Source organism: Cynoglossus semilaevis, chromosome Z (genome assembly GCF_000523025.1).
Source record: "Cynoglossus semilaevis isolate Cse_v1.0 chromosome Z, Cse_v1.0, whole genome shotgun sequence".
Lineage (NCBI taxonomy): Eukaryota > Metazoa > Chordata > Actinopteri > Pleuronectiformes > Cynoglossidae > Cynoglossus > Cynoglossus semilaevis.
In genome coordinates, this window is record NC_024328.1 from 15057784 (window position 1) to 15071456 (window position 13673).

The 13673-nt window shown below is 44.8% G+C and overlaps 2 protein-coding genes and 1 non-coding gene across 6 annotated transcripts in view; 1 reads left to right on the forward strand and 2 right to left on the reverse strand.

Annotated features, from left to right (window-relative positions):
- Nucleotides 1–9099, reverse strand: part of piwil2 (piwi-like RNA-mediated gene silencing 2) — an 11755-nt gene extending 2656 nt beyond the window's left edge. Inside the window, exons 1-20 of one of the 4 annotated variants that reach the window (XM_008336588.3) lie at nucleotides 8188–9099; nucleotides 7064–7464; nucleotides 6826–6931; nucleotides 6312–6426; nucleotides 5997–6172; nucleotides 5767–5848; nucleotides 5451–5561; nucleotides 5247–5364; nucleotides 4887–5011; nucleotides 4726–4806; nucleotides 4548–4661; nucleotides 3657–3845; nucleotides 3492–3576; nucleotides 3315–3407; nucleotides 2560–2700; nucleotides 2359–2472; nucleotides 2083–2271; nucleotides 1387–1488; nucleotides 1183–1299; nucleotides 974–1062 (exon numbers count right to left, since the gene is read on the reverse strand). In XM_008336588.3, the coding sequence (XP_008334810.1) occupies nucleotides 974–1062; nucleotides 1183–1299; nucleotides 1387–1488; nucleotides 2083–2271; nucleotides 2359–2472; nucleotides 2560–2700; nucleotides 3315–3407; nucleotides 3492–3576; nucleotides 3657–3845; nucleotides 4548–4661; nucleotides 4726–4806; nucleotides 4887–5011; nucleotides 5247–5364; nucleotides 5451–5561; nucleotides 5767–5848; nucleotides 5997–6172; nucleotides 6312–6426; nucleotides 6826–6931; nucleotides 7064–7453 (2537 nt within the window). In that variant the 5' untranslated portion in view covers nucleotides 7454–7464; nucleotides 8188–9099. 4 annotated transcript variants of the gene reach the window in all.
- Nucleotides 8728–8799, forward strand: trnap-ugg (transfer RNA proline (anticodon UGG)). The gene has a single exon. It is a non-coding gene; the product is annotated as a tRNA-Pro (tRNA).
- A 13-nt stretch (nucleotides 9100–9112) lies between the features above and the next one.
- atad1a (ATPase family AAA domain containing 1a) lies at nucleotides 9113–12295 on the reverse strand. The gene is made up of 9 exons (XM_008336586.3): nucleotides 12196–12295; nucleotides 11168–11361; nucleotides 10982–11080; nucleotides 10581–10902; nucleotides 10083–10189; nucleotides 9782–9871; nucleotides 9609–9659; nucleotides 9346–9521; nucleotides 9113–9254 (listed from the first exon to the last, which is right to left on the reverse strand). The coding sequence occupies exons 2-9, from the start codon at nucleotides 11339–11341 to the stop codon at nucleotides 9119–9121; spliced, it is 1155 nt and encodes a 384-aa protein (XP_008334808.1). The 5' UTR covers nucleotides 11342–11361; nucleotides 12196–12295; the 3' UTR covers nucleotides 9113–9118.
- Nucleotides 12296–13673: the final 1378 nt, after the last annotated feature.

The following is a 13673-nucleotide window of genomic DNA, read 5'->3' on the forward strand; positions in this document are numbered from 1 at the left end:
TGTCCAATGTCTGTGTTCTTTTGCCCATATTAATCTTTTTCTTTTATTGGCCAGTCTCAGATATGGCTTTTTCTTTGCCACTCTGCCCTGAAGGCCAGCATCCCGGAGTCGCCTCTTCACTGTGGGTGTTGACACTGGCGTTTTGTGGGTACTATTTAATGAAGCTGCCAGTTGAGGACCTGTGAGGCGTCTATTTCTCAAACTAGAGACTCTAATGTACTTATCTTCTTGCTCAGTTGTGCAGCGGGGCCTCCCACTTCTCTTTCTACTCTGGTTAGAGCCTGTTTGTGCTGTTCTCTGAAGGGAGTAGTACACACCGTTGTAAGAAATCTTCAGTTTTTTGGCAATTTCTCGCATGGAATAGCCTTCATTTCTAAGAACAAGAATAGACTGTCGAGTTTCACATGAAAGTTCTCTTTTTCTGGCCATTTTGAGCATTTAATCGACCCCACAAATGTGATGCTCCAGATACTCAACCTGCTCAAAGGAAGGTCAGTTTTATAGTTTCTCTAACCAGCTAAACTGTTTTCAGCTGTGCTAACATGATTGCACAAGGGTTTTCTAACCATCCATTAGCCTTCTCATGCAATGAGCAAACACATTAGAACCATTAGACCATTGGAGTGATAGTTGCTGGAAACGGGCCGCTATACACCAATGTAGATATTGCACCAAAAAACAGACATTTGCAGCTAGAATAGTCATTTACCACATTAGCAATGTATAAAGTGTATTTCTGATTAGTTTAAAGTTATCTTCATTGAAAAAAACAGTGCTTTTCTTTAAAAAATAAGGAAATTTCTAAGTGACCCCAAACTTTTGAACGGTAGTGTATATACACACAAATACATATATAAACATATAGACATACTGTACATATATATACACATACATATATATTTTCACATACACACACACACACACACATATATATATATATATATAGCATATATGTGGATATATCCAAATGTACCTGTTCACACTGGCAACAAAACCCATGACTGACTGGTGTGACCTCACGGCGTCATGGTGGACATCGACTCCAACCACCATCAAGTGTTTCTGTAAAAACAGCTTCATCAGGATCTTGGTCCGAAAGAACAGAAACAGCTAACGGTCACAGCTAATCAATGAACCCTAACTAACTGCGGTCATTAACCAGAGACGTCAGGACCGACTCACCAGAGGGACGTTGACGGTCCACAGCTCTCCTCCTAACTTGCTGTTCATCTGGAGGAGAATATTCTGGGCGATGCTTTTCAGCTTCAGTGGCTGTGAAATGGTTCGGATGTTGATCGCCTGGAAACAAACAAACAAACAACAGTTCTGGTGTGAGAATATTCCAAAAATGGTTTCATTTCTGATCTCCAAATAATCGGTACCAACCTGGGAGGGGATGGGACTTTTTACACAGCACAGTCTTTTTATGGCACTGTAGAGATCGTCTCTGTTGCCAGCGATGATGCAAACCACCAACTGCATGTTGGGCTGAAAACAGATCTACAGTCAGCCACCGGGGGGCACACACAGCATTTACACATATTTCAACATATATAAATATAGTCCAAATATAATAAGTACAATGTATTACCAGAGCTAACGTTAGCTACAGCAGTCCCGGTACAGAAACTAGAGCTAACGTTAGCTACAACAGTCCTGGTACAGACACCAGAGCTAACGTTAGCTACAACAGTCCCGGTACAGACATCAGGCCTAACGTTAGCTACGACAGTCCCGGTACAGACACCAAAGCTAACGTTAGCTACAACAGTCCCAGTACAGACACCAGAGCTAACGTTGGCTAAAACAGTCCTGGTACAAACACCAAAGCTAAGGTTAGCTACAACAGTCCTGGTACAGACACCATAGCTAATGTTAGCCACAACAGTCCTGGTACAGACACCATAGCTAACGTTAGCTACAACAGTCCAGGTACAGACACCAGAGCTAACGTTAGCTACAACAGTCTCAGTACACTGAACATCGAGGTCTCAGAACCAAAACGGTCGTCAGACCGAACGTTAATCAACAACAGTCGGACTGATTACGTCTCGTCCCAACACCGCTACGCAGACACCTTACTTCGTTGTTAAGCTGACAGTGGATGCTCCTGATGTAGCAGTCAGTGCGGTCGTCTCTCAGCTCCACAAAGAAAGGTTTCTCCAGTCGGACGCCCATCGGTCCGGCCACCTTCATAAAGGTCTCCACCAGCAGCTCCGCCTGCTCGGCACAGCGGCGGGGGTAGAAGACGGCCCAGATGGTTAAGGGGATCTGGAAAAAAAACCAAACAAACATTGGTTCAGATCGCGACTTTTTTTTTTTTTTAACAAATGAAACCATTGTCCTTCCACTACTCACACAACTGATGGACGCACTGCTGATCACCTCTCTGGACCAGGACAGGTTGGACTTGGAGGCAAAGGATAAGGACTGAAGACAAAGGGTCTCCTGAGGTAACGTTCTACCTTCCAACTGAGACCAAGCACAGAACACACACGAGTTCTTAAACGGGCGGGTCGGGGGTCCAAGGAGCGTTCGGGAGATGAACTAGACTCTCACCACAGGGATCTCACTGCTGATGTCCAGTCCCCAACGACTGAGCTCCTTCAGACTCTCGGGGCTGGAGGAGATGTTCTGCAGGAGCTGACGTATGGAGTGCGTGTGCTGAGGAATGCTGACGTTGATGTGCATGGTCAACTCCTGTACATGGGCAACAATCCAGAGGGGACAACTTCAGATTTGGGTTCATTAGCGTATCTATTCACACGCACATTTCTGAGATTAAAAAAAAAAAAAAATTACGTTTCCTGTGTGACTTTTTGAAACGTCTCGTTTCCACTAAGAAAATTGTATTTGGTCAGTACAGTGGCTGTAGCTCAGCTCACTTACAACTGTGGAGTCGCGTGTTCAATTCCAGACTTAAGCAAATGGAGAAACCTGTAGTGCTTAAGGCGGGAACTGAACTTTTTAAGTCTGGAATTGAACACGTGACCCTACAGTTGTAAGGCAACTACACTGCCCACTGAGCTTGAGCCACTGTATTGACCAACCAGAGTTCTCTTAGTGGAAACGAGACGTTTCAAAAAGACAAACCTAAGTGTTTTACAGAGAAAATGTAATCACCTTTTTTAAGGTGTAGAATAAGCCCCACCCACAACAGGAAATAAAATCCATGTCTAATTACTGTACACAGTGTACACAGTACTGAACAAATACTGTACTACACAGGCTGACATGTATTTAGTTTATTTACATTAAACTGTCATGGAAGTGCTGGGTGTCCACCAGCAGGGGGCGACAGTGCACAACTGTACCTTCATGGCTCTAAAATCCTTCTTCATTTTTTCTGGTATTCCCGTCATGAAGCAGAGCTCCGGCACCAGGAGGATCTCTCCAGAAAATATTTTCTGAAAACGAAACATTTTTATTTTATTTTAAATTATCGACAAATACAGTTAACGAGGAAGATTAACGACCAGGTAGTTACCGACCTTTGCCCCCTGCTTGGACTGCTCCTTCGGCCGGTGTAGGAGCAGCGGCTGATCCATCTCTTTGATGCTGATGCCGTAGTTATTGCTGTCGTGACACGGACACACATGAAGTGACACGAGCAGACGGGAAGTCAGAGCGAAGGTTCTGGTGAAGCGCTCTCTCACCTGTAGTAGTCGGTGTAGGTGGTTCTGGTTCCGTCCATCAGGACGAAGGCGTCCTTCGGCGACTTGCTCCACTCGATGGTGTCGATGCGATATGTGCGGTTGTTGTAGCGGGTGATGACGACGCTGCCGACCAGTTCCTTACAGCACTCGTCTTGGAAACTCTCCCTACTCTGCTGGTACAGGAGGTTCCTGGTGGCCAGGAAGGACCAGGTGAGGGTTTTAAGTTAGAGTTCTGGTCTAGACTTTTTTTACTCTATATTTAAACAAAACAAAAAAACCCCCCGCCCCTACAGGACATCCGAGAAGGGACTTGAACCCATGACCTTCCAATGTAAGGCAAGAGCCTTAACCACCATTCCACTGTGTGGCTCAGGGTAAGATTAGAGAGTCAAACGTTCACCACTGTTGACGTGTGTGTGTCTGTGTGTGCGTGAACTCACATGACATCCAGCACGGAGTCGTTTGAGCTAACGTTAGCTACAACAGTCCTGGTACAGACACCAGAGCTAACGTTAGCTACAACAGTCCGGGTACATACACCATAGCTAATGTTAGCTACAACAGTCCTGGTACAGACACCAGAGCTAACGTTAGCTATGACAGTCCCGGTACAGACACCAGGGCTAACATTAGCTACAACTGTCCTGGTACAGACACCACGGCTAACGTTAGCTACAACAATCCTGGTACAGACACCAGAGCTAACGTTAGCTACAACAGTCCTGGTACAGACACCAGAGCTAACGTTAGCTACAACAGTCCTGGTACAGACACCAGGGCTAACGTTAGCTACAACAGTCCTGGTACAGACACCAGAGCTAACGTTAGCTACAACAGTCCCAGTACAGACACCAGGGCTAATGTTAGCTACGTGTGTGTGCGTGAACTCACATGACATCCAGCACGGAGTCGTTCCTCAACACTTTGTGAGACACGTCCACGCACAGATACAGACCTCCGTCTGTGCGCTTGATGGCGGTTGAGTAGCCGGGCCACACCTGAAGACTGAAGGAGTCACAAAAAAAGGATTAAGCCGTGATGTCACTGTGATGTCACCGCTCTGACTCACCCTTCGTTTTTGATGACCACAGCATTCTCGGGGTTGTAGTGATTTCTTCCCACCAACTTCAGTCCAATGATCTTCATGACTCTGGGGGGGTGGGGGTCATTCAAAAATTTACTGCAGTATTTTTACAAGTGCAGTACTGATAAATACTATCCTCCTCCAACCTTCTGAATACCACGTTGTAGAACGGAATACACAGATCCGAGTTCGGAGGCAAAATCTTCGTGATCTGGATTTTTATCTGTATTTCTTCGTCGTCCGTTCGCCTCTGACTCTTCAGGACCACCGCCTGTCGGGAGGAGAACTGCTTCAGACCAAAATACTTGTGACACAGAAGGGTCTTCCTAAATAATAAAATAAAAAATCAAGTAAAAAGTAAAACAGGAGCCCTCAAACTATATCCAAACCGTACTCACAGCGCCCCCTGCAGGTGAGCAACACCAGCCAGAAGAACTCGGCGGATTCTACTTTAAATACTTAATAATAATAAAAAAAGTAATTAACCAGACCAGGACAGTACTGACATCAGCGAGTCTGACGGGCAGGTAGAGAATGGAACCATCAAACGCCACGACTTCTCCCGTGGTGGAGCGGTGCTCTCTCATCATTCCGAAACGCATCGACATCAACTCAACATTTGGACTGAAAGACAAACGCGTCACCTCTGAGCAAACGCAACAACTACATCACAGACGTCATCAACGCGGCGACAGCGGAGGCGTACTCACGCGAAGGTGACGTGATACTGGTAGATGGCGTCGTTCTTACAGCGCACAGGGATGTGATTTGAAGCGATGGTTATCGGAGATCCCTTTGATCCGGACTTGTTCAGGGGCTGTCTGACAGTGGACATGGACACTGACGTCACATCAACACCCAGGAGACTCTGTCTCTAACGTCTCCCACGTCCCCCGTGACATTCTGGCGTTTACGAAGACCCCACAAATACATCGAGAACTGACAGACCACCCAACGGAGACTCAAACTGAAAATGACAAAAAATAGAAAAAAAAAAAAAAAAAGAAAAGACAAATTTCGACTCACGGGACGGCCTCCATTATCAGCTCCGACTTTGCTGATTCAGCAGCAGGAAGTTCCGACACCTCTGGGGTGGGGGGTTCGACTACTTCACAGAGATGACACATTTTTAGACCAAAATGAAGACAACTTTTTTTATTTTAGAAAATCTCTGCATTGACAAGAAACTGTCGAGACGATACGTATCACGATATCGGAAGAACACTACGATATTCGATTTTTTTACGGCGTTGTACCTTTCAGACTGGACTGAGGGAAGCGTCCTTGCTGAGACTGGACTCCAGGAGACAGTAGCTCAGCGCGAGTCAGCAACGGCGGCAGGGCAGCGCAACCTCTTCCCGCTGCAAGATGAGGCAACTGCGATCGTCCAAGGCCCAACATTTTCTGTGTGGGGAGACCCTGGCCACCAAAACTGTAGGGAGTCAAAATCAACAGCAGAGGGCGTTGTACGTTGTACGCTTAATATGACAGCATTTCTGATCAGCCATTTTGGTAAAAATAACTTTCGTAACATTTTGTATCCATAAAACTTCAGTTTCATCTCTTCTTACACACTGCCTCTGCCCAGCTGCCCCTCAGGTTGGACCACACCCTCTGGGCCACTGGGTGGACAAAGTTGGTGACCCTGGAGTTTCCACCCTTCCACATCAGCAGTCACGCCCCTGCCTGCAACACACGGCCGTGTTCACAACTTACACTTTATATCTGGTGATAAATATGTATATTGAAACATACAGTATATATATACATATACACATATATATATATATATACATATACACACACACATATATACATAGACACACACACACGACACATATATACACACACATATATACATAGACACATATATACACACACATATATACATAGACACATATATACACACACATATATACATAGACACATATATACACATATACACATATATACACACATATACATACATGTATACACACATATACAGTACATACACATATGTGTGTGTGTGTGTGTGTATAAATATATAATGTATATATAACAAAAATTAACCCATATGGCAAAAATTAGATTTCAGGTACAGACCAACAGGTGGCGCTCCTCTCCCCCATGAGGTGATTGCAGGCTCAAGTCCCATAGTTTTGAACATGGAAACCAGAGACAATCCTTCAGCACTGATTGGTTTGTCCTCCTTTGACACAAACACATGTTGAAAGTGCAAAAAAAATAACTTTTATATGTTAGTTGGTATCGCCAGGTAATTTTTAACGACATGTTTCTGTAACTGACAGGATCCAATCAGACCTGAAGAAGAAGAATTCACCTGTTCAGCTGCAGAAGTCTTTTCTGCAGTGGATCCACCAGGGGGCAGCTGTCGTTGTGGCTCCAAGTGAGGGAGGACTGGTCCTTTTTCCATCCCTACTTTAGGTTCAGTCTGTAGGTGGAGACATACTCCTCTGGCTCCTCCCCCACCACCACCACACACCTGTGACCCCCGGAACTGTCCAAACAAAGGTTCGTGGGTGGGTGACAGCACTCCCCGTCCTTCTGGCAACTCGCCAAGGGTGGCTAAACCCCTGGCTCTCCCTGGAGCGGGTCCTTCTGTGGAGAGCAGCGGCCCTCTGCTTCGGCTCACAGCTCCCTCTTCAGGGCGCAATCCTCTCCCATGGCCCAGCCGAGGAAAGCCACCCTGGTCAGACTTGTATAGATCCATTCAGTTAAAATCTGAGACCCCGTAGGGGGAGGAGGAACGGGGGAGTACATGAACACAACAGGATGACAATAACAAAAACTTGACACAAAATTTTCTGCGCACGTCGACAGAGAAATTATTTATCAACCCAGGTTAAAAAACACTAAATGGAAATCTGTATTTTAACTAAAATTACTGTTTACTTATAAAGTGACTAACATTTTTTATGTATGAAATGATGGGTTTTTATAATGTGTAAATGCGCGAAAACGTCCATTTTAGTTTCTATTTTAATTTACTGATTTGTTTTCGGTTATTATTGTATCATAATTCAAATCAATACATCGAGAATAATCGAGTATAAAGCAGCTTAACCCAATTTAAATGTCGTACTTTATAAATACCAGACGGTAAAACACTAAACAATATTATTAACATTACGTCTTCTTAATTAACGAATAGACATTATTTTAATTTGTGCAACAAATATAGTCTAAAGTTTAACCACACTCAGTTTTTTATTTATCCATTAAAATGTTTAACACTAGTCAAAAAAGTTTTATAACAGCGTCATATCGGACTCCAACAGTTAGCTTGGCTACATTTAGCTAGCTCAGTAGCCTGCTAGCTTCCTCGCGGGCTTAAGTGGCTTAACTGCCGCCGTTCTTAGTCGGGTTTATTTTTTAAAAAATTGCAGTTTTTCGGCAAAATACCGACATTATACTTGACATTTGAAGTAACCCACGTTAACTCACTTGCACTTGTCAACACCGGTACTACTTACAAGGAACTACAACGACGTTCGTCTTTGCGCCACATAGAAGTCCGCCCTCCCGCCACCGATTGACAACCAATCAGGTTCGTGCAACAAAAGCGTCGGTTTAACGCACCTGACCAATGACCGGTGACGATCTTTGAGTGTCGCTCGCTGTAAAACCGCGGTCACCAACTGACGTGCTACGTTGCTACTGCAACACATGAATAAACGTCACAGAGTAAGTACCGAAACATTTTTATATTTTTTAATGACATTTAGCTTTTGTAGCGCTGTTGGCTTGTGTTTATTTACACATAGTTACATTGATAAATAAACAGATTGATCAACTCGGACATGCGAAGACGACGAAGCGCTACAACTTGCACTTGAATTTCATTTCTGAAACGGCAAAGTACCCCTTCATACCACTAGAGGAAGATTTACTTCCGGTTTAATGTGCAGTAAAAGAAAAGTGATATCGGTCTTGGAGTTACTCACAGACAGTTTCAGTACTGAAACTTATTTACACAGTACACGTGGCTCGTTGGTCTAGGGGTATGATTCTCGCTTTGGGTGCGAGAGGTCCCGGGTTCAAATCCCGGACGAGCCCTAAATTTTCCAAAGGGAACTTTTATAAAAGTTCCATCAATCTACGTTCCGTACAAGACTGGTGCCTCTGGTGGATGGAACAAGACAGTTCATTTATGGCCTCCAGAATTAATAATAATTTTTAAAAAAAACAGTAACATGAACCCCGCCCCCCACAGTCCGTGAACTGACGATCCCCTCCCCTTCTAAAATAAATAAATAAATACACAGAGACATAAAAACATACATTATCGCAATGTTCAGGAGTCACCACTAGAGGGCGATTTATACCATGCCGAGATAACCTCAGGCCTGAAATGAAAGAGAGNACGAGTCGCCGCTCAGTCCAAAGGAACGTCCGAAACCCGGTTGGGCATGGAGACTGTGGCCCGCTTAGACTCCTCCATTTTGTCCAGGCCGAAGAGAAGGTCCAGTTGGGTGACCGGCCGCAACCGTTCTTCTTCCACAGGTCTGGAACTGAGAGCAAACGTGAAGAAGAGAAAAGAGCAGTTTGACCACCGTGTCACACGGACCAATCAGAGCTGGGGATTGAAACCAACGAACATACGTGTTTTTCTCCCCGTCCCAGTCCAGGAGCTGCTCAGTGACCTGCCTCAGCTGCTCCTCGCGGACATAGTCCCTGACTCGGTACAGGGCGGCGTCGCGGCACAGCTCCCTCAGGTCACTGCCAGAGTAACCTTCGGTCTTCTCAGCGATTTCCGTCAGATTAACACTGCGGCTCAGCTGAGAAAAACAGACACGACGGACGGTTGGGGTGAACGTGAAACGTGAAGGAGAAGAACCGGACGAGGATGGAAAATCTCCTCTTACGTTTTCTCCTGCCAAGATCAGCGTCATGATGTCCCGTCGTTGTTGGGCGTTCTGTAGAGATGGGAAGAAAAATACGAAGTTTGTTATATACGAATAATACGAATACTTTGTTTATTTTTCAAGCTTGGTGCAGAGTGACTCTCTGGCTCCCTCTGCCGGTGCTCAGGTCTTACTGGAAGGCCAACGTGAAACGCAGCAGGCATCCTCCGCAGTATGGCTGCATCTACGTCCTGCGGCCTGTTGGTGGCGCCCATTACCATCACCTGCAGCACAGACACACGTCATAACATGTCGTCATAACATGTCATCATAATTCCGTAACTCGATCCTCGTGTCTGTGGAGATGTGGCTAAAAAAAAAAAAACAGGACCAAAAATAAAAAAAAAGATCTAAAAGTCACGGAGGTCAAACTCATGTTGGTCAGGTGTCAATCATCTGTGGTGACAAAGCGTCGTTAGCAAACAGCTAGCCTACCTGTTTGGTAGCGGACGTGTCCAGTCCGTCCCACAGACTCATGAACTGGGCCTTCATCATGGCCGTAGCCTCGTGGTCCAGGCAGGAGCGGTTCCGTAGAAACGAGTCTAGACACACAAATATATTATCGCGCACCTCCAGCTTACTGTCAACAGGGGGGGAGGGGGTGGGAATCCAGAGAGAGACGGCGGAAACATGGGTATTTATCTGTAGCATTCTCCGTACAATCCCCTGATAATTAAAATAAATTAATAAAACGAGCTGCAATGCTGCCATCTAGTGGCTTTCACTTTCATATACAGCCGTTTTTCCCCATTTTTAGTGCACACATCATTTGGCGAAAACCCAGGCATTGCGGTATCAGGTTTTCAGTATTGGAGGAAAAACCGATAACTTACCGATTCTTACAGATACTACGTAATCATGCTAATATCGGGCCGATAATATCAGACATCTTTAATCACTTTTTCTAAGTACTGAATCCTTACAGCACCTCACCGATTTCATCGATGAAGATGATGCAGGGGTGGATTTTGGCCGCCAACGAGAAGACGGCAGCCGTGAGTTTCTGCGACTCTCCGTACCACATGTCCGTCAGCGTGGACGCCTGCAGGTTGATGAACTTGCACCCCGAGGCCTTGGCCGTTGCTTTGGCGATCATGGTCTTCCCACATCCCGGAGGTCCGTACAACAAAACACCCCGGGGGGGCTGGAAGAGCTTTGATCTGGCCAGAAGTCTTCTCTTCTGGAAGGGGAGGATGACGGTGTCCTGCAGCTCGTTGACGACTTCGTCCAGACCGGCGATGTCCTCCCAGGAGACCTGCGACGAGACGCACAAAACTGTTTGTAGTGCGGAGACACTGAGGTTACCGGCAACATCGCAGGGGTCCCGCGCCGACCTTCATGCTCCGTGGATCCACCAGGTGGGACGCGATGTTCATCTCGTACTCCGTGAGGGTGACGTCCTCCACGCCGATGCTCTTCATCAGCTGCTCCGCCTGGAAGAACAAAACCACTAACTCATCTTAACTCTTAACTCCCCCGTCCGTACCGGACCAAGTTGGAGGTCGGCCACCGGAACCCACCCTCTTCTTGGCCTGGTTCTTCTGTTTCGACGTCGGATCCATGGCCTCCATGACCCACTTGATGCTGTAGTATGTGGCTGCTCCGAACACTGTCAACCGCAGCAGCAGGCCCACCACCTCGTTTCTGGACAGCGGCTGCAGCAGGGCCTCTCTGGGGAGATCTTTGAAAGGCATCTCAGCTGATCGGCATCAGACTGTCGGCAGAACACGGAACCAAGAACGCAATGTTGGAGACAGGAACTGAACGACACTTTAAAGCTAATTAATAATAATGATAATAATCAGAACTTTATTGATCCCTGTTGCAACAGGCTGCCCCCTGCTGGCACCACGTATGAACCTCTTAAGGGAACCGAACCCTGGACTAACTACGCTCTGTTTCCGAGGCAGGCGTGCTAACCGCTACACTATGGAAGCACTATAGCCCATTAACTACTTAATATCAACAATAACGTAATATCGTAATAACATTTATTAATCTTTATTACCTTTTATTATTTGTCTCAATGATACGAACCGGAACTGAACGTTTCGATTTTTTTTCATTTCATGTATTTCATATTTTGTGGATAATTTATTACTGTTTTAAAATTAAACATTAAAAATATCTATAATTCCCAGAATTCCTTTCATCACGGATGTCATTAAACCTAGAACTACGTCAATCAAACAGTAGTTCGTTATTCGGCTCCATGCTAGCTCCTTTAGCCTCCTGAGCTGTCAATCACCTGTCCACGACACCAAGACGTTTTATTTTATTTTTATTTTTTAGTGTTTGTTGTTGTTTTTTTAAAGTTTTAAGTGTTTCCTGTTTACAAACATGACCAACACGACCCTCCGTCTGTCGATGTGCTTTTTAACAGCCAGGAAAAACCTCAGCCGTGGGTAAAAAAAAAAAAAAGCTAACGTCGCAGACGAAAACGTTTTAAATTTACATTTATAAATGTGCGCTTAAATAAATCTGAAGAAAACACGCACATTATAAAACGGCCTTAAAACGTAAAATGAGATTAAAAATATATTCCTACCTCCAAACTCCACGGTTCACACGGAAAAAACGTCAAATACTGCATTAGCCCACGGGGGTGCACCCGGGATTTGGACTCCGGGTAGGAACAAACATCCGTTCCGTATTTTCTCCGACATCAGCACTACGGACAGCGACTGTAGCGTAGAAGACACTACGCAATAGACTTTGTTCATTATTTTTTTCTCATTTATTTATATTATTATATTTATATATATTTATATTATATCATTGATTTTTATTTTTTTCTTTAATTAATGCATTTTTTCTTTGATTTATTCAAACATTTCATTTATTTTTCTTTCTTCCTTTTTTATTTTTTGTTTGTTTGTTTGTTTTTTCTTTAAATTCACTAATTCATTTTCTGCAGCTCCTGTTCAGGGTTCCGGAGGAGACGTTCCCAACAGTCAACACATGAGGGCGGCATTACACCCTGTACAGTTCTACAATCCATCACAGACTAACATACAGGGGGAAAAAAACTCAACTCAAACTCCCTCTCTCATTCACACTGTCATTCACGCTGTCATTCACACTGTCATTCACACTGTCATTCACACTGTCATTCACACCTATGGTCACTATCGGTCACTAATGTTGTATTTTCTTTATAATAAAATGTCTGTGACCTGGAGGTCGTGTCCTGACTTGACCTCCACGCTGATGCACCTCAGTGAACAGTGGTTAGCATTAGCAGCAGCATGAGCTGCAGCAGCATTAGCAGCAGCAGCATTAGAAGCAGCAGCATTAGCAGCAGCAGCAGCACAAACACTGTTTCCTGTAGAGATGCTTCAATAAAGGCTTGAGGGAAAAGGGAACGTAGGGCGCTAATCATGTTAGCCTGTTTCCGAGCTAACATCCCGAGCCACATTTCTTCTTTGGGTTTCCCCCCGGCAGATGTGAGTCTCATTACTGCCACCTTCTGGGTCTGTTTTCCACTGGTCTTACTCTAGAGCAGTGATTCCCAACCAGGCTCATTGGTGTGCGCTTATTTATTTACGGCAATTACAACTGGAGTTATATTTGAGTTGCTGTATATGTGACAGCAACCGGCAGAGCAATCAATTACTCTTCCCCTAGGTGGCAGCAGATGGCTACAAAAACAAAAAAAAATCTGTTGAAACTGTTGAAGATTTTGGTGTGTCTTTCTTCAATTCCTGTGAGTAAAACAGCGTTGTGTTCAACGAAATGAGTAAATTTGGAGTAAAGTATTTATACTCTTATAGTTTCATTTATATTTATGTATTTTATATTTTTATATTTTTACTTATAGTTTTTCTTTCGTGTTTTCCTGTTTATGTCCTGTGATTGAGTTCAACGGCGGAAATTTCGACATCCGTGTGTATCACCTGAACGCACCATTAGCGGTAGCTAACAAATGTCATCAACAGAACACGACTCTGTTTTTACTGATGATGAAGGGACAGTGGGAGGGCTCGGGGGGATCAATGGGTCACTATGGATCTGAGGGGGGGTCAG